This window comes from Carettochelys insculpta, chromosome 5 (assembly GCF_033958435.1).
Source record: "Carettochelys insculpta isolate YL-2023 chromosome 5, ASM3395843v1, whole genome shotgun sequence".
Classification (NCBI taxonomy): domain Eukaryota; kingdom Metazoa; phylum Chordata; order Testudines; family Carettochelyidae; genus Carettochelys; species Carettochelys insculpta.
This window is the reverse complement of record NC_134141.1, coordinates 110,955,754-110,978,837: the sequence shown is the minus strand read 5'-3', so window position 1 is coordinate 110,978,837 and position 23,084 is coordinate 110,955,754. Positions and strand designations below refer to the sequence as shown.

The window sequence follows — 23,084 nt, the reverse complement described above, 5'->3', positions numbered from 1 at the left end:
TGAAAGGGGGAATTGTATCAAAACGGTGTTGTGAAATACAAACAGGTTTGGTTGTACGTGCTCTGAATCCACTTTGCTCCTCTTTAACAAGTGACTCTTGATTTTTGTTTAGACCAGAACCAAATTTAATGCTTTTAAAAGCTTAAATGTACACATTTATGCATTCATTACACAGTGTTAAATCCAATTTGTTCTTTTTACTGTCACAGGAAGCACATGTTTAAAGCAATCTGTTTCCTCATATGAATGCTTTCCTGTCTGTTTGAAAAAAATTGCAACACACTTTACCCCAAGTAACCAAGAGGTGATCATAAATATCCCTAAATAGCATTAAACAGATATGAAAGACATTAACACTTGCAGAATGCCAAAGTAGTATTAAAAAAAATTCTAACAGATGCTCCTAGGTCAAAAAGTGAAATGTGTGTTTCCTGAAAAAACACTCTCATCAGAATCATAAATGAACTGTGAGTGGAAAAATGAGGTGTCGCAGAGCAAAGTAGAAGATCTTTTTGGTGAAGAACTCTAATACACTACTGCCAAAGTGTGGCTGCAATAAAAGAGCCAAAATTAAATGGAAGTTTGCTGAAGACCAATATCATTTGTAATCCACAAGGTGGCAATGACAACAAATGAGGGCTGACTAAACCCAACCTACCCTAAGAAGTCAAATTTTGGCTGAGAAAGATTATATCACTACAAACCAAAACACAAATCTAGGGCCTCTCATGGGAAGGGGGTTAACTCAGCCAAACTGGACTTGAACCAGACAATTTAACTTTGCATCATCACTTTGTGGCTTGCATTTGGCAGGAAAAAGATGTTCTCATCTGGAAACATAGTCAAATCATGGGTAAGATGCAAATTTAGTTTAAAACACTAAAGTTATCTAAAGCCCTTTAAACAAATCTTTCTGTGGACAGATACACTTCCCTGTTTAAGAATTTTGCTGCAGCATTAAAATGAAAATGTAACCCAGGAGTGAAGAGGAGGAACAGAGCAGGTCTTTGAATACTCCTAAACCATGTATAAGCAGTTTTATTATCTCCTCAGAATTCATTAACCACTAGACAATTTTTGATTTATGACAGAAACAAAAACACAGCAAAAAGTGCTGGTAACACCCCACCCTGCTTGGTCCTTCCCTGAGCCAGCACAGGGTTTTAATACTCCTTAACTAAGTCATGTGACCCCTACATGAAAGGGAGCACTTCATGTCACTCAACAGTGGCCCCCTGAGGCCAGTTACAGAGTTGATGGAAGTGACACTGGAGATGGAGATTTGGCATGGTTAAGATTAGAGAAATATGGGATACAGCAACACAAACAGTTTCCACAGGCCCCAGGGGAAGCTGGGAGGAGGGCCTGGATCTGCACCCTGAAAGGGGTTGGGCCGAGAGCTGAAAGGGCAGGACCAAGGGCAGTCAGCTCTCAGCACCACTCAGACCATGGGACCAGGCCTCCCCCACTCCCTGACAGAGGCACACAGCTGAAGTCGCGCAGCCACAGAGTTTCAAAGGGGCTGGAGTTCCAGCCATCACCACTACTAGAGTAACAAAAGCAACGGCTGGCGCTCCAGACCCCTTTGAAATGCCAGGCCCAGGGGCAACTGCCTCTTTCCTCTGCCCACCTCTCCCGACCGCTGTTGGTGGGCCTGACAGGGCACAGCTGTCTCAAGATTCCAATTAGTTTGCAGGGAAGCCCTACTATTACAAAAAATAAAGGGGCATTATTGATGGGTTTTTCAGAATTTTAAAAATCATCTTATAATGGATCATTATGTCCCTGAAATCTCAAAACAAATATTTCATATTCCTGAAATTAATTCTTTCCCTTAGGTACACAGAGCTACTTATTTTTGGGTTGCGGATAAGTGCTGAGCTTTGCAAAGACAAATAAAGACCAATTCCCCTCCCCCACCCCCAGCTGAAGTAATTTTGTTTGTTTTTGTTTTGTCTGTTTTTTTTTAAAGCTTTATAAGCCTACACACTGAGCTATTGCCCAAGTACAGGGATACTACCCATCTCTTGCATCAATAAAAATGCTTAGGGTGCTTTTTGTTCAGCTCTTGATTAAACCATCTGTTTGGAGTGGCAAACATTTTGTATTCTTTTCAAAACAAAAACATATAAAAATAATGTAGGACTAATACATTGTATGCCAGGAAAACTTCACGGATGCTTTGCTAGACATTTTAAAACATTAATAATTATTAGCGTAGTTGTACAGGTTTTACTAATTTAATCATCAAGACAAAAGTATTCCAGTAAAAACGTAAGAATACGTTAGAGCAAAAATAAGTGGTCCTGTGATACAAAGAATTACACAGACTTTGCTAACAGGTGTAAGTAATTCAGACTAGTGTTAGTAGGACACCCTGGCTGTGTCTACACATGCCCCAAACTTCGAAATGGCCATGCAAATGGCCATTTCGAAGTTTACTAATGAAGTGCTGAAATGCATATTCAGCACTTCATTAGCATGCGGGCGGCAGCCGCGCTTCGAAATTGACGCTCCTTGCCACCGCGCAGCGCGTCCAGACAGGACTCCTTTTCGAAAGGGCCCCCGCCTATTTCGAAGTCCCCTTATTCCCATGAGCTCATGGGAATAAGGGGACTTCGAAGTAGGCAGCATCCTTTCGAAAAGGAGTCCCGTCTGGACGCGCCGCGCGGCGGCAAGAAGCGTCAATTTCGAAGCGCGGCTGCCGCCCGCATGCTAATGAAGCGCTGAATATGCATTTCAGCGCTTCATTAGTAAACTTCGAAATGGCCATTTGCATGGCCATTTCGAAGTTTGGGGCACATGTAGACACAGCCCATAAAGTTCATGATGCACTTTTTCATTAGTGTAATCCTTTCCCATCTATGTACCCATTCAATTTTTGGATAGAATATAACATTTAAAACAAAATTCTCCCCAAGAATAGAATTCCCAAAGGAAATACAATAATTCTCAAATATTGCTCACTAGGAATATGTAAAATAAAGTTATAAGCTGAAGTTAATACACAGAGAAAGAAAGAGAATGGAGCCATTGTTCCTTTCTAAATGTCTTGTTCTAAAAATTATCCCCCCCAAAGCACAAGTTTAAAGAGAGGACTAAGTGCCAAATTCTTCCTTCATTTGCATTTATGCAGTCCTCCTGAGGTCTTCTGATAGGGACTTGATGGGTGTGTAAGGAGAGGCAGAATATGACCCTAAGGATGGATCTACAAATCTGATTTTATTTTCTTTGTATATAAAGCATGTCTTTTCACTACAGTGGAATTCATTCACGTCTCATTCTAACAAAAGAAAATTAACAATCAGAAAGCAAAAACAGAGAAATGTCTTTACGGAGCCTATGAAAGGTTAAGTCTGGGCATCCATTGCATAATCCGGTCCATAGCAGTATTCCCTTTAATTTTTTCATCCATGGGTGGAATAAATTTTGTTATATTCACCAAGGCATGTACAGATATGCACCAGCAGTAGAAATACATGCTGCTAGCTGTGGGCACTCTGCTAATCAGCTGGGTGGCACGTGATTCTCTTTTGGGTGGCTGCCCAAGCGCTCAGCTTACAGGAAATACTATTCCCCAGTGACAATTTTTACTTCATGGATCAACTTCACAAAGTCCAGATTCAACACTCTGTTCATTCTTCTTTATTATACTTACAGTATATAAATATACTTTACACACAGAGTGTGTGTGTGTATGTGTGTGTAATCCATAATCACCATAATCTATGTGCATAGGTGTGTGAGCTTTTTTACAGTGCTTTATTTGTGCCAGTACTTGCTGATACTGAGTGGTCACCCACATAGAGAGTCACCAACTGATTACAGAGGATTTCGAAGTCCCTGCTGTAAATTAAAACTGAAATTCCGTAACTAACCAGCATGCTGGGGTGAGGGGGCATCACTTTTTGACTTTTGTTTGTATACCAGAATTTTGCATTGGTATTATGTTTAATTGGAGCCTGTATATTACAGCCTTTACATGGAGAGATTGTACATTTTCCTGGGGCTGAAACTTGAAATGCAAAATTTCAGTCTAATATGTTTTCCCTTCTTTCGTTCAAGTGTGAATACATGCACGTGCAGACACACACACAGCCTCTGTGATCAAGACCAAAGGCCTAGGTCCTCTGCACTACCTACATTACTCTGAAGAGGGAGTCTATGCTCAAGCAAAACAATAAAAACCACAATAACCATATGCCTGTGTTACCAGCTGCTAAGAATAGTTAAGAACTATATAAGTCATTACTGCTGTTTTGGGTCCAAACAGTTAAATATTTAGAACTGTCTGAATTTTGCATTTCATTTTATTAGAAGCGAAAACATTTAAGACGCAAGCATAAAAAAACCAGACAATTCCTTTTGAAAGTTCTTTATACTCTTTATTTAAAACACACACAGTTTCATCAGTAGCTTCACTGCCTTGTAATGTGTTTGGTGGAAAAACAAAAATAACACAACACTTTGTCTCTAAAAAGATTCTTTACACTTTCCAATACCGCAATGTTCAGCAGAGTGTTTTTAATCAGCCCATTCACTAATTTACAGTAAATCTTGTTTAATTTACAAGAATTAATAATTTACAAGAATAATGATTAATAATTTATTTGAAAAAAATTAAAGAAATATTGAAAATTAAGAGAACTTTGAACAACAAGATTCTACTAATGGAAGAAGTGCCAGTTTAAGTAACATTGCCCGTGATTACACTTCAAAAAAATTTGAGAGAGGACGTAACACTGTGTTCTGGGGGCATTGAATGACAGACATCCTCTCATGGTGCATAAAGTGTATATAGAGAGGTACATAGGTGGCTTACAGGAGAAGGGGAGAGAACCTGCCCACAAACAGTGAGGAACAACACAAGTGACTCATATACACTGCATTTAGGCAGAGAATCACTATATTCGTAGTAGTCAGCAGCCCATTACGGTTGTCGTCGTCAGACTGCTGTGGACCTTATGATGCTCACTCCACCAGTCCTCATTACTTACTGAATTATATGAAAGTGTTGCAGCAAAGCTCCCCAGATTTACTACCTCTTTCTTCCCAATCCATCACCAAACACCTACCCAATCTCCCCTTCTGGATGCTATTAGCTCTGGTTGCTACCCCTAGCCTGGGCCCAGTGGTGAAACCTCACTCCCTTTTTGATTATTTTATCCTTCCTTTCATCCATCTTCCATCTCTGATCTAACTGTAGGTCTGTTTTCTCCCTAACAGACTTCACCACCTCTGTTGATAGTCTACCAATCCATAATGGGATTTCAGCAAGTCTGGAATTCGCCGCTGGGCCTCCTGCCATTTTTAACTCAAGTATTTCAGGGCTTCTCTGGGTCAGTGGCAACCCAGAACACACTGAACACTTCTAACCCCAGGGAAACCCCAGGATGCATGACATTTGAGGATGGCATTCAGCCCAGAAGATGCTGCCAGCAGTGAAGATGCTGAGATCTCACCATACTGTTAATTTTGTGAGTTATATTTCGTTGTGGGCGGACCACCAGCAGCATCAGAAGCATTTGAACAGATAGGAAACACGCTGATCCAAACTGATTTGAGAAATTTCCCTTTGGTTAAACAGGATTCGTGAAGGTTTAGGACAATTCATAAACTTGGCTTTTTGAAAGTAGCTTAGTGCTTCTCTAATATTTAACTTTAGTATACATTAAAATATACAGGGGAGAATATAGATGTGAGGTCACAGAATAGAATTGTGAAATCCTAGAGCTGGAATGGAAATTAGGAGGTTATCAAGTCCTACACCCTGCTCACAGCAGGATCAACCCTAACTAAATCATCCCAACCAGGACTTTGTCAAGCCATGACTTAAAAACTTCTAGGGATGGAGATTCTACCACCTCTCTAGGTAATGCATTCCAGTGTTTCACCATCCTCCTGGTGAAATAGTTTTTCCTAATATCCAACCTACAGCTCTCCCTCTGTAACTTCAGACCACTGCTCCTTGTTCTGCACCTGTCACCACCGAGAAATTTCAGGTGGCATCACAGTAGTATTTGCCTTACCTCGACTTTAGAATAAGATGGGGTGTGGGGCAGTCCCTAGGCTCTGGGACTGAGTCCTACACTCACCTGTCTGTCCAGCTAATGATGTCAAAGCTGTTATGACTATAAATATATTCAACAACAACAAATATGCCTCCACTACAAATAGCAACACCTTAAATACGATGAACAAAGGGAAGGAATAGTCTCATGATTAAGAGTGGGATTCAAGACTTACTGTGTTACTTTGGGCAGATCATTTAATTTCTTTTTTTTTCCTCCACAGATACATGTGAATTAATATTTGCTTTCCCCATCTCATTGTTTTGGCTGTAAACTCTTCAGGTCTAGGTGTGTCTCTGACCATGTGTATGTTCAAAAAAACCCACTGAAAAGACTTGCCCTTATAGTGATGGAAATACCCTTGAAAACATGCCCCAAAAATCAATCTTTTCAGTGATGCTGAGAGCCTGCAAGAATAAATTTGAGATATGAACTAGTTCTATTCATCTCAGTGAAGGCCCTGTGGACTCTGCTCCTGCAAATATGGGCATTTGGAAATTCTTTCATTTTGCAATTTTATTATAGCCAACTGCCCAACATTTTGACCCAGCTCTTCTGGGAGCAGTTGGCTTTTTTGGGTCTCCAGCTTTGGCCTCAAGTGGAATTAACCTGGATTACAGGTTATGCTCCTTACACTGCAGGCAGTAATACCACTGCAGCCATTCCCTATTTCTCCCCACTTCTATGGATTGCAGGCTGACTTCCTCTGGTGGACTCAGGCCAAGCTGTCCTAGTATTCTAACTACTCTAGTAAAAGATAAGAGCGCCTGCTGACAGAAGTTTAAAGAAGGGCCCATTGATTCTTTTGCAGACCGAGCATCCATCTTTACTAAAGAAACATATTTAATTTTTCATGTGAAAACTTGCAAATACAAACATTTTTACTTTTACCACATGGCAGTTCCGTGAACCCTTTTCTATCACCACACTACTGCAATACCTCCTGTACTAAGGGAAACATTGCACTCTGTATTTTGGGATGTTGGGATCTGTTTGAGTGAGAAGACAACAAAGAAGTCAAAGCAGATTCTTTCTCCAAAGATGCAGTCACCTGAAAAATTCATTAGACAGTTGCGGGTGTTCAAAAACAGCTATTTAAAAGAGGCCAGTGCTTTGGAGTACAACTGGCTGAAATCACAGAGGTGTCTTCTTTTGCCCAGCTTTTAATTTTTCTGGTATGAGTGTCCTATATGCTGAGATTCCTGTTTTGCTATCACTGATAGGACATGCCTGGAGAGGTCAAAAACCAGTATCAACTGATTGCAACCACCCTGCTCTTCCCATGTAGCTAAATGAGAAGGGAGCCCCAGACAAATGTCCAAGAGATCCTGGGATGGTCCTTGAGAAAGCCAAGGTCCAGACATGCCAAGGGGAGAACTCAGCAGGTTTAAATCCCAAAAACAAGCAGTCAAAGCAACTGATTGCATACTGCATTACTGTGTTATAGAAGTGTGTTTAGTAATGTGTTTCATGAAAGCTTGTACAGTAGTCCCTTGAGTTATGTGAGGGTTGTGTTCCCACTCGAATTTTGTGTAAGTCGGAGAGCAGCTTTTTTTCCTGGTGGAACACACATTCTACAGATGGGGAAGAAGCAGGAGCACCTGGAGCTCCTTTTGAAAGATAAACCCTGGGGCTGTGGGGGAGGGGGGCAGATGGGGAGGGTTAAGCCTGGTGGTGGGGTGGTGCTGTGGGAGGGGGTAGGAGGGGTTAAGCCTGGGGTGGATTAGGACTGCAAGATGGCGAGGGGGTGGAGCTGAGCCGGAGCCGTGCATGGGGGTGGGTGGGCATTGAGCTGGGTGGGAGGTGAACCAGGGCCATGCATAAAGGGTGGTGAGCTGCGCTTGAAATGGCAGTGGGGGCGGTAAGTCGGAGTTGCACACGAGGAGTGATGAGCCAGAGCCGGTGGGGGGCATGGATGGGACTCTCACTGGGTTGGGGATCTGCTCCCCAGTCGGATCCCAGCCATGGAGCTGGCAAGGTCCCCCTGCCTGCCAACTGTGGTTCCCACAGCTGGGGCTGCCAAAGGATGGGAGGCAGTGGGGACTCTGTGCCCTGCGACTGGGAGCTGGCTGGGGTGCAGAGCTCCACTAGCAGCCCCAGCCATGAGAACTCCAGATGGGGACTTGGGGAGACCTGAAGTCCCATGGCTGGGAGCTGGCTGGGACACAGAGCTCTGTCAGCAGCCCCAGCCATGAGAACTCCAGATGGGGACTTGGGGAAACGTGAAGTCCCATGGCTGGGAGCTGGCTGGGACACAGAGCTCTGTCAGCAGCCCCAGCTGCACAAACCCCAGCTGCGGGGGCACAATGATTTATTTTGACAGAGGTGCCACTACTCAGTACTGGCAGGTACAACTACAAAAAAAAGCACTGAATTTATGCATTTGTTTATATACAGAATATTGTGCTCATAACCAGGGATTCTCTTCCACTTTCATTTTTCGGCATGGTGGTGGTTAGTCAAGGGCTGCCTCCTCAACCAGACAGGACTATGACAATCACCTATCTTGATACAGGAAGACACAAGTGATGGGCCACTGGAGTTAGCAGGACGACGATGAAACAATTACAGATTTCTCCACTTTGAATATCTATAAAGACTGAAGAAAAATTAACTGTGAATCTTTTAGAAAAGGATGGGTTTGAAGTGAAAGGCAACCAGAAACTGAGGGCAAAGCTCCGGGCGGAAGACCAGCTATGAAACTCGGGATCCTCCCTTCACTTAGGGGATATGTTGGGAAAATGTGCAAAGGCAACAGGTAAATTGTGTTTGAAAACAGCTCTACACAGCAAAGAAAAAGTAGCAGCTGCTAGCCAACTTTAGTTCACAGGGCTCAGGCTGCAGAGCTGTTTCACTGCTGTGCACACTTCCAGGCTCAGGCTTCCAACCCTGCAAGGTCCTAAATCTTTGGTCCAGCCAGGAGATTCATTGCTTGAAAAGTTATTGATGTGACCTTAGAAGCTGTAACTATGCTGGCTGAAGCCAGGTTGAAACCTTGTAATTGTGGGCAAAGGATGAGGGTCAGAAACCTGAGCCATAGCATCACAGCATGAAGCCTCACCAAGGTTACGGCACAAGTGGTAACAGAAGCTCTCATTGGCCTGGGTGATCCCAAAATGTCACACCCTTAGTGAGGAAAAGGGGATCCCAGCCTGGACATGATAGATAACTACTGGATTATACAATAATTATTACATTCCATAACACAATCTACAGGAGTAAAAATCACATCACACAGAACAGATAAAATCACATTACTAAAGAGATCAAGTAAGGGTTGTCCTTCTGCTCCTGGAGAGCTTTACTACAGAGAAAAGTACTTAAGGCTTGGAAAAGTTACATGCAGCCATTGTTTGAAATGGTGTCCTGGTTTCATTGTCAGGAACCAAGAATATCACTACATTATTTGGAGGGAATGTCATGATTTTTGATTGTCTCCCTCTTCACTTCCAATCACCCCTCACATTTCTGCAGAAATTAAGGTAGGTTGCACTCCTCACTATCCCTCCCAATAGGTTTATTTAAAATATCTCACTTGTTTAGGTCACAATAAAACCAAGTTAAACCCTATGCCATATGTATAAGCTACTTACTCCTTAAACCCCCTTCCAAGAAATGACTTCTTTGTCCTATTAAATTTATCCTCAACCTTTTTCTCTGTTCTTAGAGACTACTGCAATAACTAGAAGATATGAGCTTATAAGACCTGCACAGACCCTTAGTTCTCTAGTACAAAGTCCCTGTGGTTGATGAAACATACTTTTGAAAACCTCAAATGTGCTTAAACCCTAAAGTCTAACTTCACCTATAAGGGCCTACTCAATTCCCCACAAGGTATATATCTTGTTCTCGGATTCTGTGCATTACTCCTGTCATTCAATATGCTCCTCTTGAATATCCTTTTCATATCTTCCCGCCACATTCCGTACTTGGAAAGGTATTGTTTCACTCCTTCCAAATGATCATGCTCTATTCACATCCCTTTTAAAGCACACTTGCTTCACAAAGACTTCAAAGAATGATTTTTCCCTAACATGCCCACGGGGCTAAGAGGATGAACTTTCATATGGTTTATTACGTGCTGTGATTGTAAATTCACAACGGCAGAGAATGCATCTTCTTTCAATAGTCCAGGTGACACTGGAAGTGTCCCACACTGTATATATTATTTATTAATCATAATAAAATACTCCTTTCAGACAAATTGGTCTTGTTGGAAAACTGCATCTTAAGGAGATGAATTAACAATTGGTCTTTTCACTCTCAGACTCCGTTGGGTAAGTTGTGGCTCTCAATGGCTACGTCTACACTACTCTCCTCCTTTTGGAAGGGGCATGGTAACGCGTGAGTTGGGAAGATGCTAATGAGGTGCTGTCATGAATATGCAGCACTTCATCAGCATAATGGTGGCCACACACAATTCGAAAGCACCGCCCATGTAGATGGGGGCCTTTTGAAAGGACCCCACAGACTTTGAAAGCCCCTGCTTCCTAAAACCAAATAGGAAGAAGGGGCTTTCGAAGTCCAGGGTCCTTTCACAAGGTTCCCATCTACGTGGGTGGCACGCAATTCGAAAGTGGTGCTTTCGAACCCTGAGCGGTTGTCGTTATGCTAATGAGGTGCTGCATATTCCTGGAGCACCTCATTAGCATATTCCCAACTTGCTCATTCCATGCCCCTTCCAAAAGGAAGGGTCTAGTGTAGACATGATCAATGTGTGCAGAAGGAAGCTCAAAGTTGGACAAGATCGCAAGTTGAAGATTAGGGGAATCCCTAGCTGGTGAAAATCTAGTTTAGCCATTTCTAGATCTTATCCTCCTGGACTGTCTCGATAGGAGGAATGGAGAAGGAAAAGAAACCATTCCTTACTTTGTGAGATCCTATCTATGAGGGCAAAGGCCAGATTTGTATCCCTTTCACTCAGAGATGGAGGAAGCAATGTAGCTCATTGTGTTTTGCTCTCAATTTTCCAGTGGTCAGAACAAGAAGAGTAAGCGATACCATGTACACTTCATGAGCACTAGATACATATATTAGTGAAAGGTTAGATGTGATTACACTGTCAGTGACCAAAATGGATAGAAGCTTCAGGTTACAGAGGAAGGAAACTGAAAATAAGGAGATAAAATACAGAAGAATTGGAATATTTTAGACTAGAATGTGCTGGCTAATTAACGTTTATAGCTGACTGTAGCAAAGGTTTCCAGTGCTCTTTACAGAGGTAGGTACTACAATTATTTTTATTATGGGGGGAACTACATGCCCAGAGATATGGTTCCATTTGTTGTGGGCATTTTACAAGCACATAGTAAGTAAGAAACACTCCTTGCCCTAAGAGTTGCAATCTAAATAGTCAAAGGAATTACTGCCATCCTATTTACATGTGGGGAACTGAGGCACAAAGAGATTGTGACATGCCCAAATTAACAATGCCAGCAAAACAAAGTGAGGAACAAAACCTAGACCTCCTAATTATCAATATGCTTCTGGGAGAGCTAGGTCAAAATGTCAATGTAGAATACAAATACAAATTTGGAACCTGAAATTGGCATGAATCCTTGAAAGCATGAAAATAGGAGAAACTGAGATACTCTTCAGAAAGGAAACACGAATATGCTGGGGAAAGAGATATATTGTGCATGCTATATGAAACAGCATATTGATTCATCAGGTAACTTAATATTTGTAAGTTCTGTGTGTATTGGTACAAAACAACATTCTGGGACTTGCATCCTTATAAAAATTCAGTTTTAGGGTTCAAAAACTTTATTTTACCCCAAGTCACAATCTGTCCTCTCCTTGCAACCAAAGGTATGTACAGCCCCCAGTAATGGCTGCACTTCAGTAAGAACATAGCTACATAGTGCTGATAAAGTGCTTTGAGATCGTAACATGAAAAGTGTCATTCATGCATTCATTCATTCATTCAGCCAGACTGTGGATTGCTATGTTGGCCAGAACTATGTCTCTCCCCTGCGCCCACCCCGACCCCCACCGCCTTCCCCCTCCAGCCACTGCAGTGTTTCTGAATAAAGACAAGGCAGATCATGCACTGTTTGGAATGCACCTTGTCACAATAGAGTGAATTTTTAAAGATGACATTTCAGCCTTAATTCAGAACTTTCTGACTGTTTTACTCAGAGCCTAATATTTGAACTTTAATTATGTTATAGTTTAATTGCTGTTGCTTTCAGAATCAACCATCATCTTCAGTAAAAGCAAGAGACAACATATTTGTTATGAATGATTGAAGAAATTTTGCTTCAGAGCACTTATGTATTAAACCAGCTGAAACTGCTCCCCAAAATCCTTTAAAACCTATTGTACAAACAATGAGACCATTTTAACACAAGTAATTTAAAAGAAAAAATAATATTTTGTTCCATCAGCTATGACCAATGCAATTTATTTAGTCAGTCTGTAAAAGTATATTGTTTATCCAACACAATAGTCCTGTCTAGTCTAATGTTGCAAGAAGCATCACTTACATATACTCTGACCCTTTTAAAAGATGCTTTTTCTTCTAGAGATGACAATGGCTCCATTTAAATCTATTAAGTTTGCAAATGATTTCCCACAATACACATTAATATACAGCACAAATTTAAAGTTATATTTAGACAAATACACTTGTGTTACGCATCTCTAAGAATTGCTGTTATATTCTTGTCTCTGAATATTTACATTTAATTTATCACAGCTTTTCATTAGGTAACAAACTGTACAATTAAACTTTCGGCCAAAAATGAGGAGAGGGTTTTGCGTTTTGTATACTGTGCACGTAAGAAAAAGCCATTTCAGATTTCACAAATTTAAAGGGTACAGACTACCTTAAGAATTCTTTCACCTACAGAAACTATTTTTAAAAAACAAGTTTCATGAGTGTTTATAGGTTAAAAATTTCAATAATTAGAACAGATTTTTTAAAATGTGTAATTTAGCAAGAGTTTTGATACTATTGTGCAAAAAAGTCAAAACGCTTCAGGTCCATGTACGTTCACAATCTGCCCGAAGCAAACTTTCACTGCAAAATTTTAAACCCTTGACTCTAGAGGCTTCTAATAGAAACACCTCCCAATCTTATCCACACAGTGAGACTAGACCACAAACACTGTCGTCATAAAACTCTTTCCTTACAGCAAGGATAAAACAGTATCAGTGTAATTGTCCTAAAGTGGTCAGCTGTCTACTGAGAAATACTTTTAATTCACGAAAAATTACGGAAAATTGTTGTGTGACAGAGATTGAGCAAATGGAAAAGAGGCATTACAGTACACAAATTGTGTATCAGAAAGAAATCTGCAAAATTCGGAATCCTGGAAAAAACTAACAGCTAATTTTCTTTAAGCATTTTTGCCTTGCGGCAAGTATGTGGCCTTTGAAGCACAATGCTACTCTGCCATTCCAGAATATTCAAAGGTACATTCTACTGTATTTAATATCATCCATATTATGTACTGGCTTGCTTTAAAATGTAAACAGCTGTAAGGAATATATCATTTAAAGTTGTCATATAAGCTATTAAAAGCTAAAGTTTCATCTAAATTAAATCCATGGCTAACTTCAAGCATAAAAGCACTCATAAAAACCTTTGGGGGGATATTAACTATTTTTGTAAAGAACCAGTAAAAGCACATAGCTAAGTAAACTTTAAAAATAGATATTATAGTGATTTTTAGTTAAAAAATACACACACCAAAAAACAGTCTATTACTGGAAACTTCTGTTTTCACAATTCCATATATCAACAATACAATACATATTAATATATGTCTGATTTCACAAAGAACAAAGTAATTGGCTCATTTAAATTAATTGTATGCAGTGTTGTTGCCATGCTGGTCCCAAGATATTAGAAAGACAATGTGGGTTTATTGCACCAAGTTCGGTTGGAGAGAGAAAGAGAAGCTTTCAGATTTACACAGAGCTCTTCTAAAATTGCCTCTCTCACCAACAGAGCTGGGTGCAATCGAAGATATTACCACCTTGCTTCAAATATTTAAATAGCGATATACATATGTCTTTCGCTTTCACCCTTCTAGGATGAGACTACAGTGTCTAACATTCACAGGAGTAAAGGAGCCTCTTTAAAATATATTCGTTTGCAAACGTCCATTTAATTGGGATTACAATAAAAACAACCACAAAAAAATCCATCTCAGATTAATGTGATAAAATTTGTTCATATATTCTGCTAGACTAATTACCACTTTACTCTTCCGAATACATACATTTACAGGTACTGCAAATGTAGTTATCTAATGTGAAAACATTGCCCATTTTTCACTATAAGTTTTTTGTTACAGCTCTTGATTTGAAAATCTATCCAATACATTTTTAGCACAGATGTATTGCTATATCCCACATGTATAACAATGCACTTAAACAAAACTAATAGGAAAGTGCAGAGAAAAATGTCCTTCTTGGTCACACTAAAACTTCGAGGCTATACTTACTATAATACTTCATCAATTCTATTAAGGTTAATATAAATTTACAGTATAATATATTGACAAATTTTTTTTTAGAAACTGTTCTATACATATTTGTTCAGCTTTCTTGGTAAAAATAAAAGAAGGCAAAGAAGAATCCATCAAATGGTGGTAAAAGAGAAAAACGGAATTAAAAGCTGTGTGGATCTCATATAAAAGGATTAAATATAGCTGAAATCAGCTTTTAACTGTGCATAACACGGATTTCAAGGTAAGCATTAAAAAAGTACCTATTTAGCTGAGATAGTATCCATACTTCTGACCAGAAAAAAAATAATCAAAGCTATTCTTTGCAAATATATATCATATTTGGCATGCGGGGGGAGGTGTGGGAATCTGGGTAATTATTGACTATATCTTTATTTATTAAATAACCCATAATGCTTTTGGCAACAGCTGGATTCCACTGCTTGACACCTGGTATCACACATGCAGACAGCCACTGATGCAGTTACTTTTATAGCTCTAATTCAGGTATCTCAGTAGAAAATAAAGATGTTCTCCCTGTACTCTGGGCTGAGACCCATGTAAATTTCTCATAAATCCTTTCCACAAATCTCTTTTAACATGTAAATCCATAAATCATTATAATACTGACAAAGAAGTTAACCAACACGTGAAACTAATGCTCATTCTATCCAGAGCCATGTACAGGTAAAACTACCCAAACTTCAGGCATCCTTCCAGAGCTCTCTTTGGAGCTTCCCCGGCTGAAAATCAACATAACCAAGTGCCATTTGTCCGTATTGTGTCATTGATCACTTCAAAGTCTGGTCAAGTAACAAGATTTTTAGAATATCCTTACCTTGTCTACAGTCTTTATTAGCTTGGAAATGGGGTCACTGACCAAATAAACCAAAAGAAAACACAAACTTAGCGGACAAAAAGTACTTACTGATGATGGTAAACCTGGAGGAACTTTTCGAACTTTCTTTGTTTGTACTTCTGCAAAAAGATAGAATGCTACCATAAAAATTTTTTCTTTGAAATTTCCTGAACAACAAGTTACCTTGTTATACTTCATGCTGCTTTAGTCTCGACTTTTAGCATTTTAGTAAAAGAAAAGGGACACTATTGCTACTTACTGAGAACAGGAAGTTTGGTTATATAAAGTCATGGAAAACAGCGAATGTGAAGATTTGGAGCTTTAGATAATTTGTTTCCTCCTTAGATGGTTTTGTTTTAAAAAGGATGCTTGTGTGTGAAACCAAGGGAAAACAAAGAGTCAGCTAACATTAAAAAAAAAATCCATTTGTATTGCTAGTTGGATATACAAGCATGCTCTGTCGCTTTCAGTTAGGTTTTTACTTTAACTATACAATGTTGTTAAATAAATAAAACTTCATTTGTTATTTTTTAATAAGGAAAAAAAGTTTAAGACAAAGTAACTCACCCATAGAGGTACTGTGAAGAGGCCTCCTTCGGGGGTTATTGCTAGAATACTGGTAGTACTGAGATCCAGGTTTGGTGGGTGAGAGAGCTCCAGGGTTGCCAATATCCATGTCACCTCCAAGAAGACTTTGCTAAAAGAGTTTAAAAAGACATGTTTTGAAATCTAACTTTTTCAGACATTGACCATTTCTTACTGCTTAAAATAACATTGTAAAGAAACCTGCAGGAGACAAACTAAAATATTATTTAAAAGCCTCCAGAATTTTAAAGCACACAGTACTATGCTTTTCCAGTTTGTAGTTTTTCCCTTTGCTATAGATGCTTTATAGAACAGATTCGTTTTTTAATCCTAGAATTACCTACATTTAATGTAGACTGACACCTTTTATGCAAATACGATTATTATTTAGCACAAACTTCTGAAGCTACACTGAGCAAGTATATTTGAGAACTATCCATTTTCTACACAGCACACAACGTGCCCGCAAACACAATTTTCATAACAAAAAACCTTTATCCTGTTGCTAATATTATAGTTCAGCGTATATTAAAATAGCTACATTGACTGTCTTCATATAGAAAAGATTTTCATAACTATGCATAAAATATAAGAAACTTACACATCAAATACACACTATTTGGTTAAGATGCAAAAAATAAAATAACACTTTGCTAGAGAAACTGGTTAATATGCCAAGTTATTGGGGGAAAAAAATCTAAGGTTATTAGACAGCAGCAGCAGCAGCAGCAAAGGACTTTTAAGTATATCCAATGTATGTTTGTATTATAACTAACTAGATGCATAACCACAAATACAAAATTTAGTCATGAAAGGACTCTGGTTTCTATGAAATAGCAGGAAACAGTATAATAATAAAAGAGAAAAAATAATCCATAAGAGAGTATGAAAGAACAATTTGCTAAGAGTAATATTCTACTTGCTATAAGCTACATTGAAACTTACCCATAATATATAAATCCCCTGATTATACTCTGCATTGAACACATTGTTCTTTTAATTATTCTGGTATGCAATAAAACAGGTGTAGATACCACCATTTATATTAAGAACAAATTTACCATTTAATAAAGAAATTTTAAAATTAAGTACCAAAAATCTAACTTTATCGTTACTTGTAATCAACTTTTACTGACTGAACTAATTACTGTACTTGATAAAGTACAGAATGTGTTTTCCCTAATCTAAATTCTAATCACCATGTCACTCACAACAGACTTAGTAATGCTTCACTAACACACTATTCACATGCAAAATACTCTAAATAGGCCAATTATGACTCTGCCCCTGTTCCCTGGTTAACCCGCTGAGAACTGAAAAATTTCACAAGACAGTCACCAACTAAAACAAAGGCTCCTTGTTTTAAATTAAGACAGTCTTTTTGATTCCTAAATAGCTCAACAAAGTGGCATGTCTTCTAATGAAAGGAGTTGGTCAAATATGACCCATGAGCTGGAAAATCAGAAATTAAAACAACCTTATTTGCTAACTATACTTCTAGAAACATCCAGAGAGATAACTTCTGATTCTATAAAATTCTATCTTACTTTTATTCCAGATAGGCAATGTGTAAATAAGTAATGGGTTATCAACAAGTAATCCTTGATTGATTCTATTTTAGGGCTTTTTACGTAACATACTGTCTAGCATTTGGCTTTACAGAAATTCCAAAAGGATGTAAATTTATTTAACAGGTTTTAAAAATGCGAGAATGTGAGTCACTACTTTCTTGTTGCTAATATCTTTAAATTTAGCAAATATTTCATATACACCTGTGGTGACTATGCTCTTTTTAATACACACCTGCACGGACAAAAATGTTTCAAGTGAGTCACGTAATGGCAAAGAAATACATACAAAACTCCCTAAAAAGTTATCAACTCATTCTGAATATACCATTGAAACAAACATAATTTTACTGAATGTCATTTATTGAATAATTCATTTGATGAATGAAAGACTGCTAGCCACAAAAATCCTCCTCAGTTCTTCTTTTCTACTATTATTCGGGTCAAACTTACATTCATCACACAAAGACAGATCAGCTAATCTGTACCTGGTCTATCCGTATGCCTAGTGGTCTGAAAGATTTAACTCAGAACCAGATATAGAGCTTTCTACATCCATCCTGCTTGGTGTAATTTTTTTAAATATACATAAAAATTGTCTTTACATTTGCCAACAAATAAAATGAATCTTGGTTAATCTAAAATAATTTGCACATGTTTTTGTTGTTGCTGTTGTTTTCTTCATTAAATGCCTGGAAAGGCTGCGTCATTTCTACAGACTGAAAACAAAGACAACTATATTGGAAATAAGCACTGGTAAGAATCGTAAAGGTAACCCAAGATTTTTTGTTTAGTTGTTAATTACTTCTCTATGCCACTAGTTTTGTTTTTATAATAATTTCTAATCCCTGATACCAAACACTTGACAGCATAAATCTACAAAGGGTGGCTCTGTCCCACAAAAGTTCATCACCTAATAAATTACTCTGTTAGTCTTTGAAGTGCCACATGACTGCTTTTTTGTTTTGACAGAATACAGACTAACATGGCTATTTCTGTTACTACAAAGGTAGATAATAATATGTGGATTACATATAAAGCAACGTTCTGTTACTTTGGACACATGTGAAGAGACATATGCAAACATTTAAGAAAGATATTAAGAAAGATTCAAATATTACAATATCACTTTGCTTGCTTGTACGGTTTGTTCACTCAAAGAGTCAACGTATATGTTGTTGACATATGAACACGCATTACCTTTCCATGCACACGTGGTCACAATTACTTGTACATATTTTACCATGATTTTCACGTAAAGTAGGGTGTTGTAAGCAGCTTCTTATCAATAATAATCAGTCTTTGCTGCAAAAGCATTGCTGTCTCTTAAGAAATTTTCATCATCACATAGACTAATTTCTTCTTTTAAAATCTTTGTTTTTCATTAGGACAACAAAGTAATTCTTCAAAGGCAACAAAAGTAGGCATATTTGTGCAGTCAGAGGGCCTCCCTAAACACTCCGTTGTGGACAACTAAAACATAGCTACCTATCTATACATTGAGATGCAGGTAAATAGAACAATGGGCATTTATTTTTGTTCAGCCAAATGCCACACTGTTAATGGCCCGCAACAAAGAAAAAAATTACAACATTTCCAAACCATGAAACCACAGATTACGTAGCATTTAAGGCTCTTAGTCTATATTTGATCTTAAAAAGCGTATGAATGAATTATTAGGCATCAGAAATTCATATTTGCCATTAGAAATGAAGGTCTTGCAAGTTAAGTGTTACATCGGTCAAATTCCTCTCCTGAGTTTACACAGTGTTAAAATGGTTGCATATTTTTCATTTTGTGCAAGGCAGTTCTGGATGTTATCTTTGACTATGGCTACACTAGAGCGATCTGTCAACAGATTGCGTCCAGACTGCCAAGAGGATCGTAAGAGAGATCTGCTCTGTCAACAGAGAGTGGCCATACTGCCCAGCTGCTCTCTCAACAAAACAGCCAACTGGAAGCACAGCAGACAGGGATGCCTGATGTTCTGGAAGCCCTGTATGTCAAAAGAGGGTCCCCTGGAATGTCCAGCCCAGCTTTCTGTCGACAGACTCTGGGAGAGCAACAGAAGTGCTGCATTCTGTCTATTTACTGGCAACAGAATACCTTGAGAATGTGGAAACTATCTAATACATACAGAGCCTTTGTGTCCCACCAACATGCCACCCAGGAAACAAGATGCTGCTGATCTGTTAGCTAAAGTATATAAATATTATTGGCATATTCTTGCAATTTAGCACACTTTGTGCAAATCTCTCCCCTGCACCTCTACTGCCCCTCAGAACTGTATAGTTTGTGGTATACATTGTATTATAAAAAGCAAAGAACGTAACACACTGAATTTCCCAGTCAGATTTTAAAGTCTGAGTTAAAGGACAAATCCTAAAAAAAAAAAGGAATCCCCACACAGCAACACATCCAGCAGTTCTTTGTCAATTTGGATTTTTTGTTTGTTAGTTACGTGGAACTCAGTCTGTGTTTTGCAACATAGCATCAGCCCTTGTCTTCTTTTAATTTTTACAAGAAAACCTTCACTTAGTCAAGAAATTGGAAGCACAAATTTGAGGTTTTGTTTTGTTTTTTTAAGAAAAAAATGTACTTTTCAAAACTGATTAATACATGAGTGGAATTTTTTTTCAAAAGTTGGACTGCTTCCTTCATACATCTGAAACTTTGCTTTTCAAACCAAAATGATTTTTTGCAACCAAGCAATTGTTACACTTTAATGTTTTTTTTTTTAATCTAATAGGTGGGAAGTGGATTTCTGTAACTATTATATTTGTCCTTCATTACAGATGTGAGTGAGATTAGAATGGGATGAGTGCTGCGTTCTATTAATATTTAGTTAATTCAGATGAAAGAAAAATGACCTTGAATTTTGTTACCCGGGAATGGAGCGCAGGGGAACACCCACCAGAGATCAGGGAAAAATTGCTTCAAAAAGTCACTTTGCTGGACTTCCTGTGCATTCTGTTTTTATTCATTCACCATTACATTATGATCAGATATCAAACACGACGACATCATGGGAGATGTTTAAGTACAAAGAAAAACGGTTTTAGATGACATCAGTTTAAGCTCCTTTTCTGAATTATTGCCAAATGCTTGAGAGTTGAATCCATGTTGGCGTATTCTACTGCTTGCACAGCTGCAATTCTATTCTATGATTTCAAACCTACATGATGTATAGCAACTGGGACCCACATGTTCCCAGCACAGGAAGCAAAAGGGCCTAAAAGTTCAAAGACATGTCAGGAGGGACCGTGTGGAGGAGACTTCACTGTAGCATTCTCTTTTAACGTTGAGTTGAGTAAGAACATCCACACTCCTTATGGTGCTGCCATGTGGCACTTAGGATTGTACTGCCTGGCCAGTGGTGGAGTCAGGGACAGGAACTCAACACATTATATTTTCCAGGAAAATAAGCATAACTTAGAAACCAAATGAATTTTACAATTCTATTCTGAGAAGCCAAACAGGTATTTCCACACACTGTGCACAATGAACTCTCCCTGCAGAAGGAAAGCTTTTGTGAAAAATATTATTGCAGCTGAGAAAGGGTGAAGAGACGGAGTTCAGAGCAGCATTTAGCTACAATGGGACTCTGAGTCCCATAGAACCTTCCAAAGCAATTCCTGTAGATTGCCAGGAAATGTAACAAAATAGTATGTGACCACCTCTTCCAAGCAGCCACTCTTTATGCAGAACAGTGTTGTAGTTTCAATCCATATGATGTGAGGCAGGAAGAGGAATACAGACAAATCTGTGTGGGAAATTGACTGTACAGATAAAAAAGCCTGAAGGTTGACCATTACAGTGACTATTAAATGCTAAACTGTTACTCATTTTTATGTGCATGTGCTTACACACACACAAATATACTTTTATTATAATTATTGCAAATTGCACACCAATGTAAGCCAATAGAAAGTTCATTTTATTACAAACATTATAATAATTAGAGGAAATCACCTTTCTCATGTCAAAAGAACCTAATAAACTTATTTTCCATAATTCTTTCCATAACCTGTTTTGTAAAACCCTACAGGAAGAGTGATTGATCTGTCTTACTCCTGAGCATGAGGAAATGAAAATCTGTAGTTTCACCTTGTTTTGCCCTTTGTCACATTCTTACTGGACACAATGGACTCAATTTGCAAGTTTTGAAGGGCTACATGCACTACTGCATTACGTTCGCTTTGCTCTCCAGAGAGTACAAATAGCACAAGATTGTAGCCACACTCTTCTCCTTACACTTTTCCATGTGACTTGATCCCTGAAAGGAGGAAATATCAGTTTTCAGAATCCTGCCATACCACAATCTCAGTCAATGGTATTTGTCTCCAAAGCACCTAAATCCCTTTAACATTATAATTAAGTTCCTAAATCAGTTAAACTGATTGCCGTAATGCCTAAATACTTTTGAAAAATCTGAGATTTTGTCTATTACAAATTTGCAGCCAAGTCATCTGTGTCAAAACCACAATAGATTAATGATGAGCTGGCTGAACAGACGTTATTATCTCTAAGGGTATACCTAAACAGCAAAGTTGTTTTGAAATAACTTTACTAGTGTCTACACAATGCACCCACTATTTTGAAATAATTTCAAAATAGAGGTTGGCTTATTTCAAAATTGGTAAACCTCACTGCACAAGAAATAGTACCTATTTTGAAATAGAGGCTCTATAGCCTGGGAATAGAGCCTATTTCCAAATAGGCCATAGTGCGTCCAATGGCTCTCTGTTGCAATAGGCTCTATTGTGTGTAGACGCTCTATTTCAGAAAAGCTGAGGGATATGTCAAAATGTACTTTGTGCGTAGCAGTGTTATTTTGAAATAAAATATTCCAGAATCTCTCTTCTGTAATAGCTTATTTCAAAATAATAATGACTGTCTTCTCTTCTAACAGCAACGAAGGGTCCTGTGGCACCTTAAAGACTAACAGAAAAGTTTTGAGCATGAGCTTTCGTGAGCACAGACTCACTCTGTGCTCACGAAAGCTCATGCTCAAAACTTTTCTGTTAGTCTATAAGGTGCCACAGGACCCTTCGTTGCTGTTACAGATCCAGACTAACATGGCTACCCCTCCGATACTTGTCTTGTCTTCTGTGATTTTATTTCCACAACCTTCTCCCATTTGTAGACAAACTATATCACAACTGCTTTTCAACACGGAGTGAGACAGAAATCTGAATATTACATTTGAAATGCTAGAGGAAGAGATTTTAAATGCTGGACAACGAGAACTCAGAATTATGTTTCATCATCCAGGATTCTGCCTCTTCTTCCTGTTCTGGACTAAACTTATGAACTTTTAATTTGGTAACAAACATGTTGGCTAAGTTATAAAGACATTCCATACATTCTCTGAATTATTTCTCAATTATCTCCTTCTGTGGTTTCAGTTCTTTGTTGTTAATTATATTATTAAACCAGATTTCCACTGAGACTCTGACATTGTCATCTGCCCATATTCTGCCAAGTCCCTTCAAAAGCTCCTCCAATGACTTTTGGAAGTTTAGCACCTCTTTGTAGAGCC

The 23,084-nt window shown here is 38.6% G+C and overlaps 1 protein-coding gene across 7 annotated transcripts in view; it reads right to left on the bottom strand.

Annotated features, from left to right (window-relative positions):
* The window catches only part of TCF4 (transcription factor 4), a 353,182-nt gene that overhangs the window by 129,743 nt on the left and 200,355 nt on the right, over positions 1–23,084 (bottom strand). For all 7 annotated transcript variants that reach the window (XM_074995760.1, XM_074995762.1, XM_074995765.1 and 4 more), the window contains 2 exons: positions 15,957–16,086; positions 15,459–15,508 (listed from right to left, as the gene is read on the bottom strand). In XM_074995760.1, the coding sequence (XP_074851861.1) occupies positions 15,459–15,508; positions 15,957–16,086 (180 nt within the window). The remainder of the gene's footprint in view (positions 1–15,458; positions 15,509–15,956; positions 16,087–23,084) is intronic.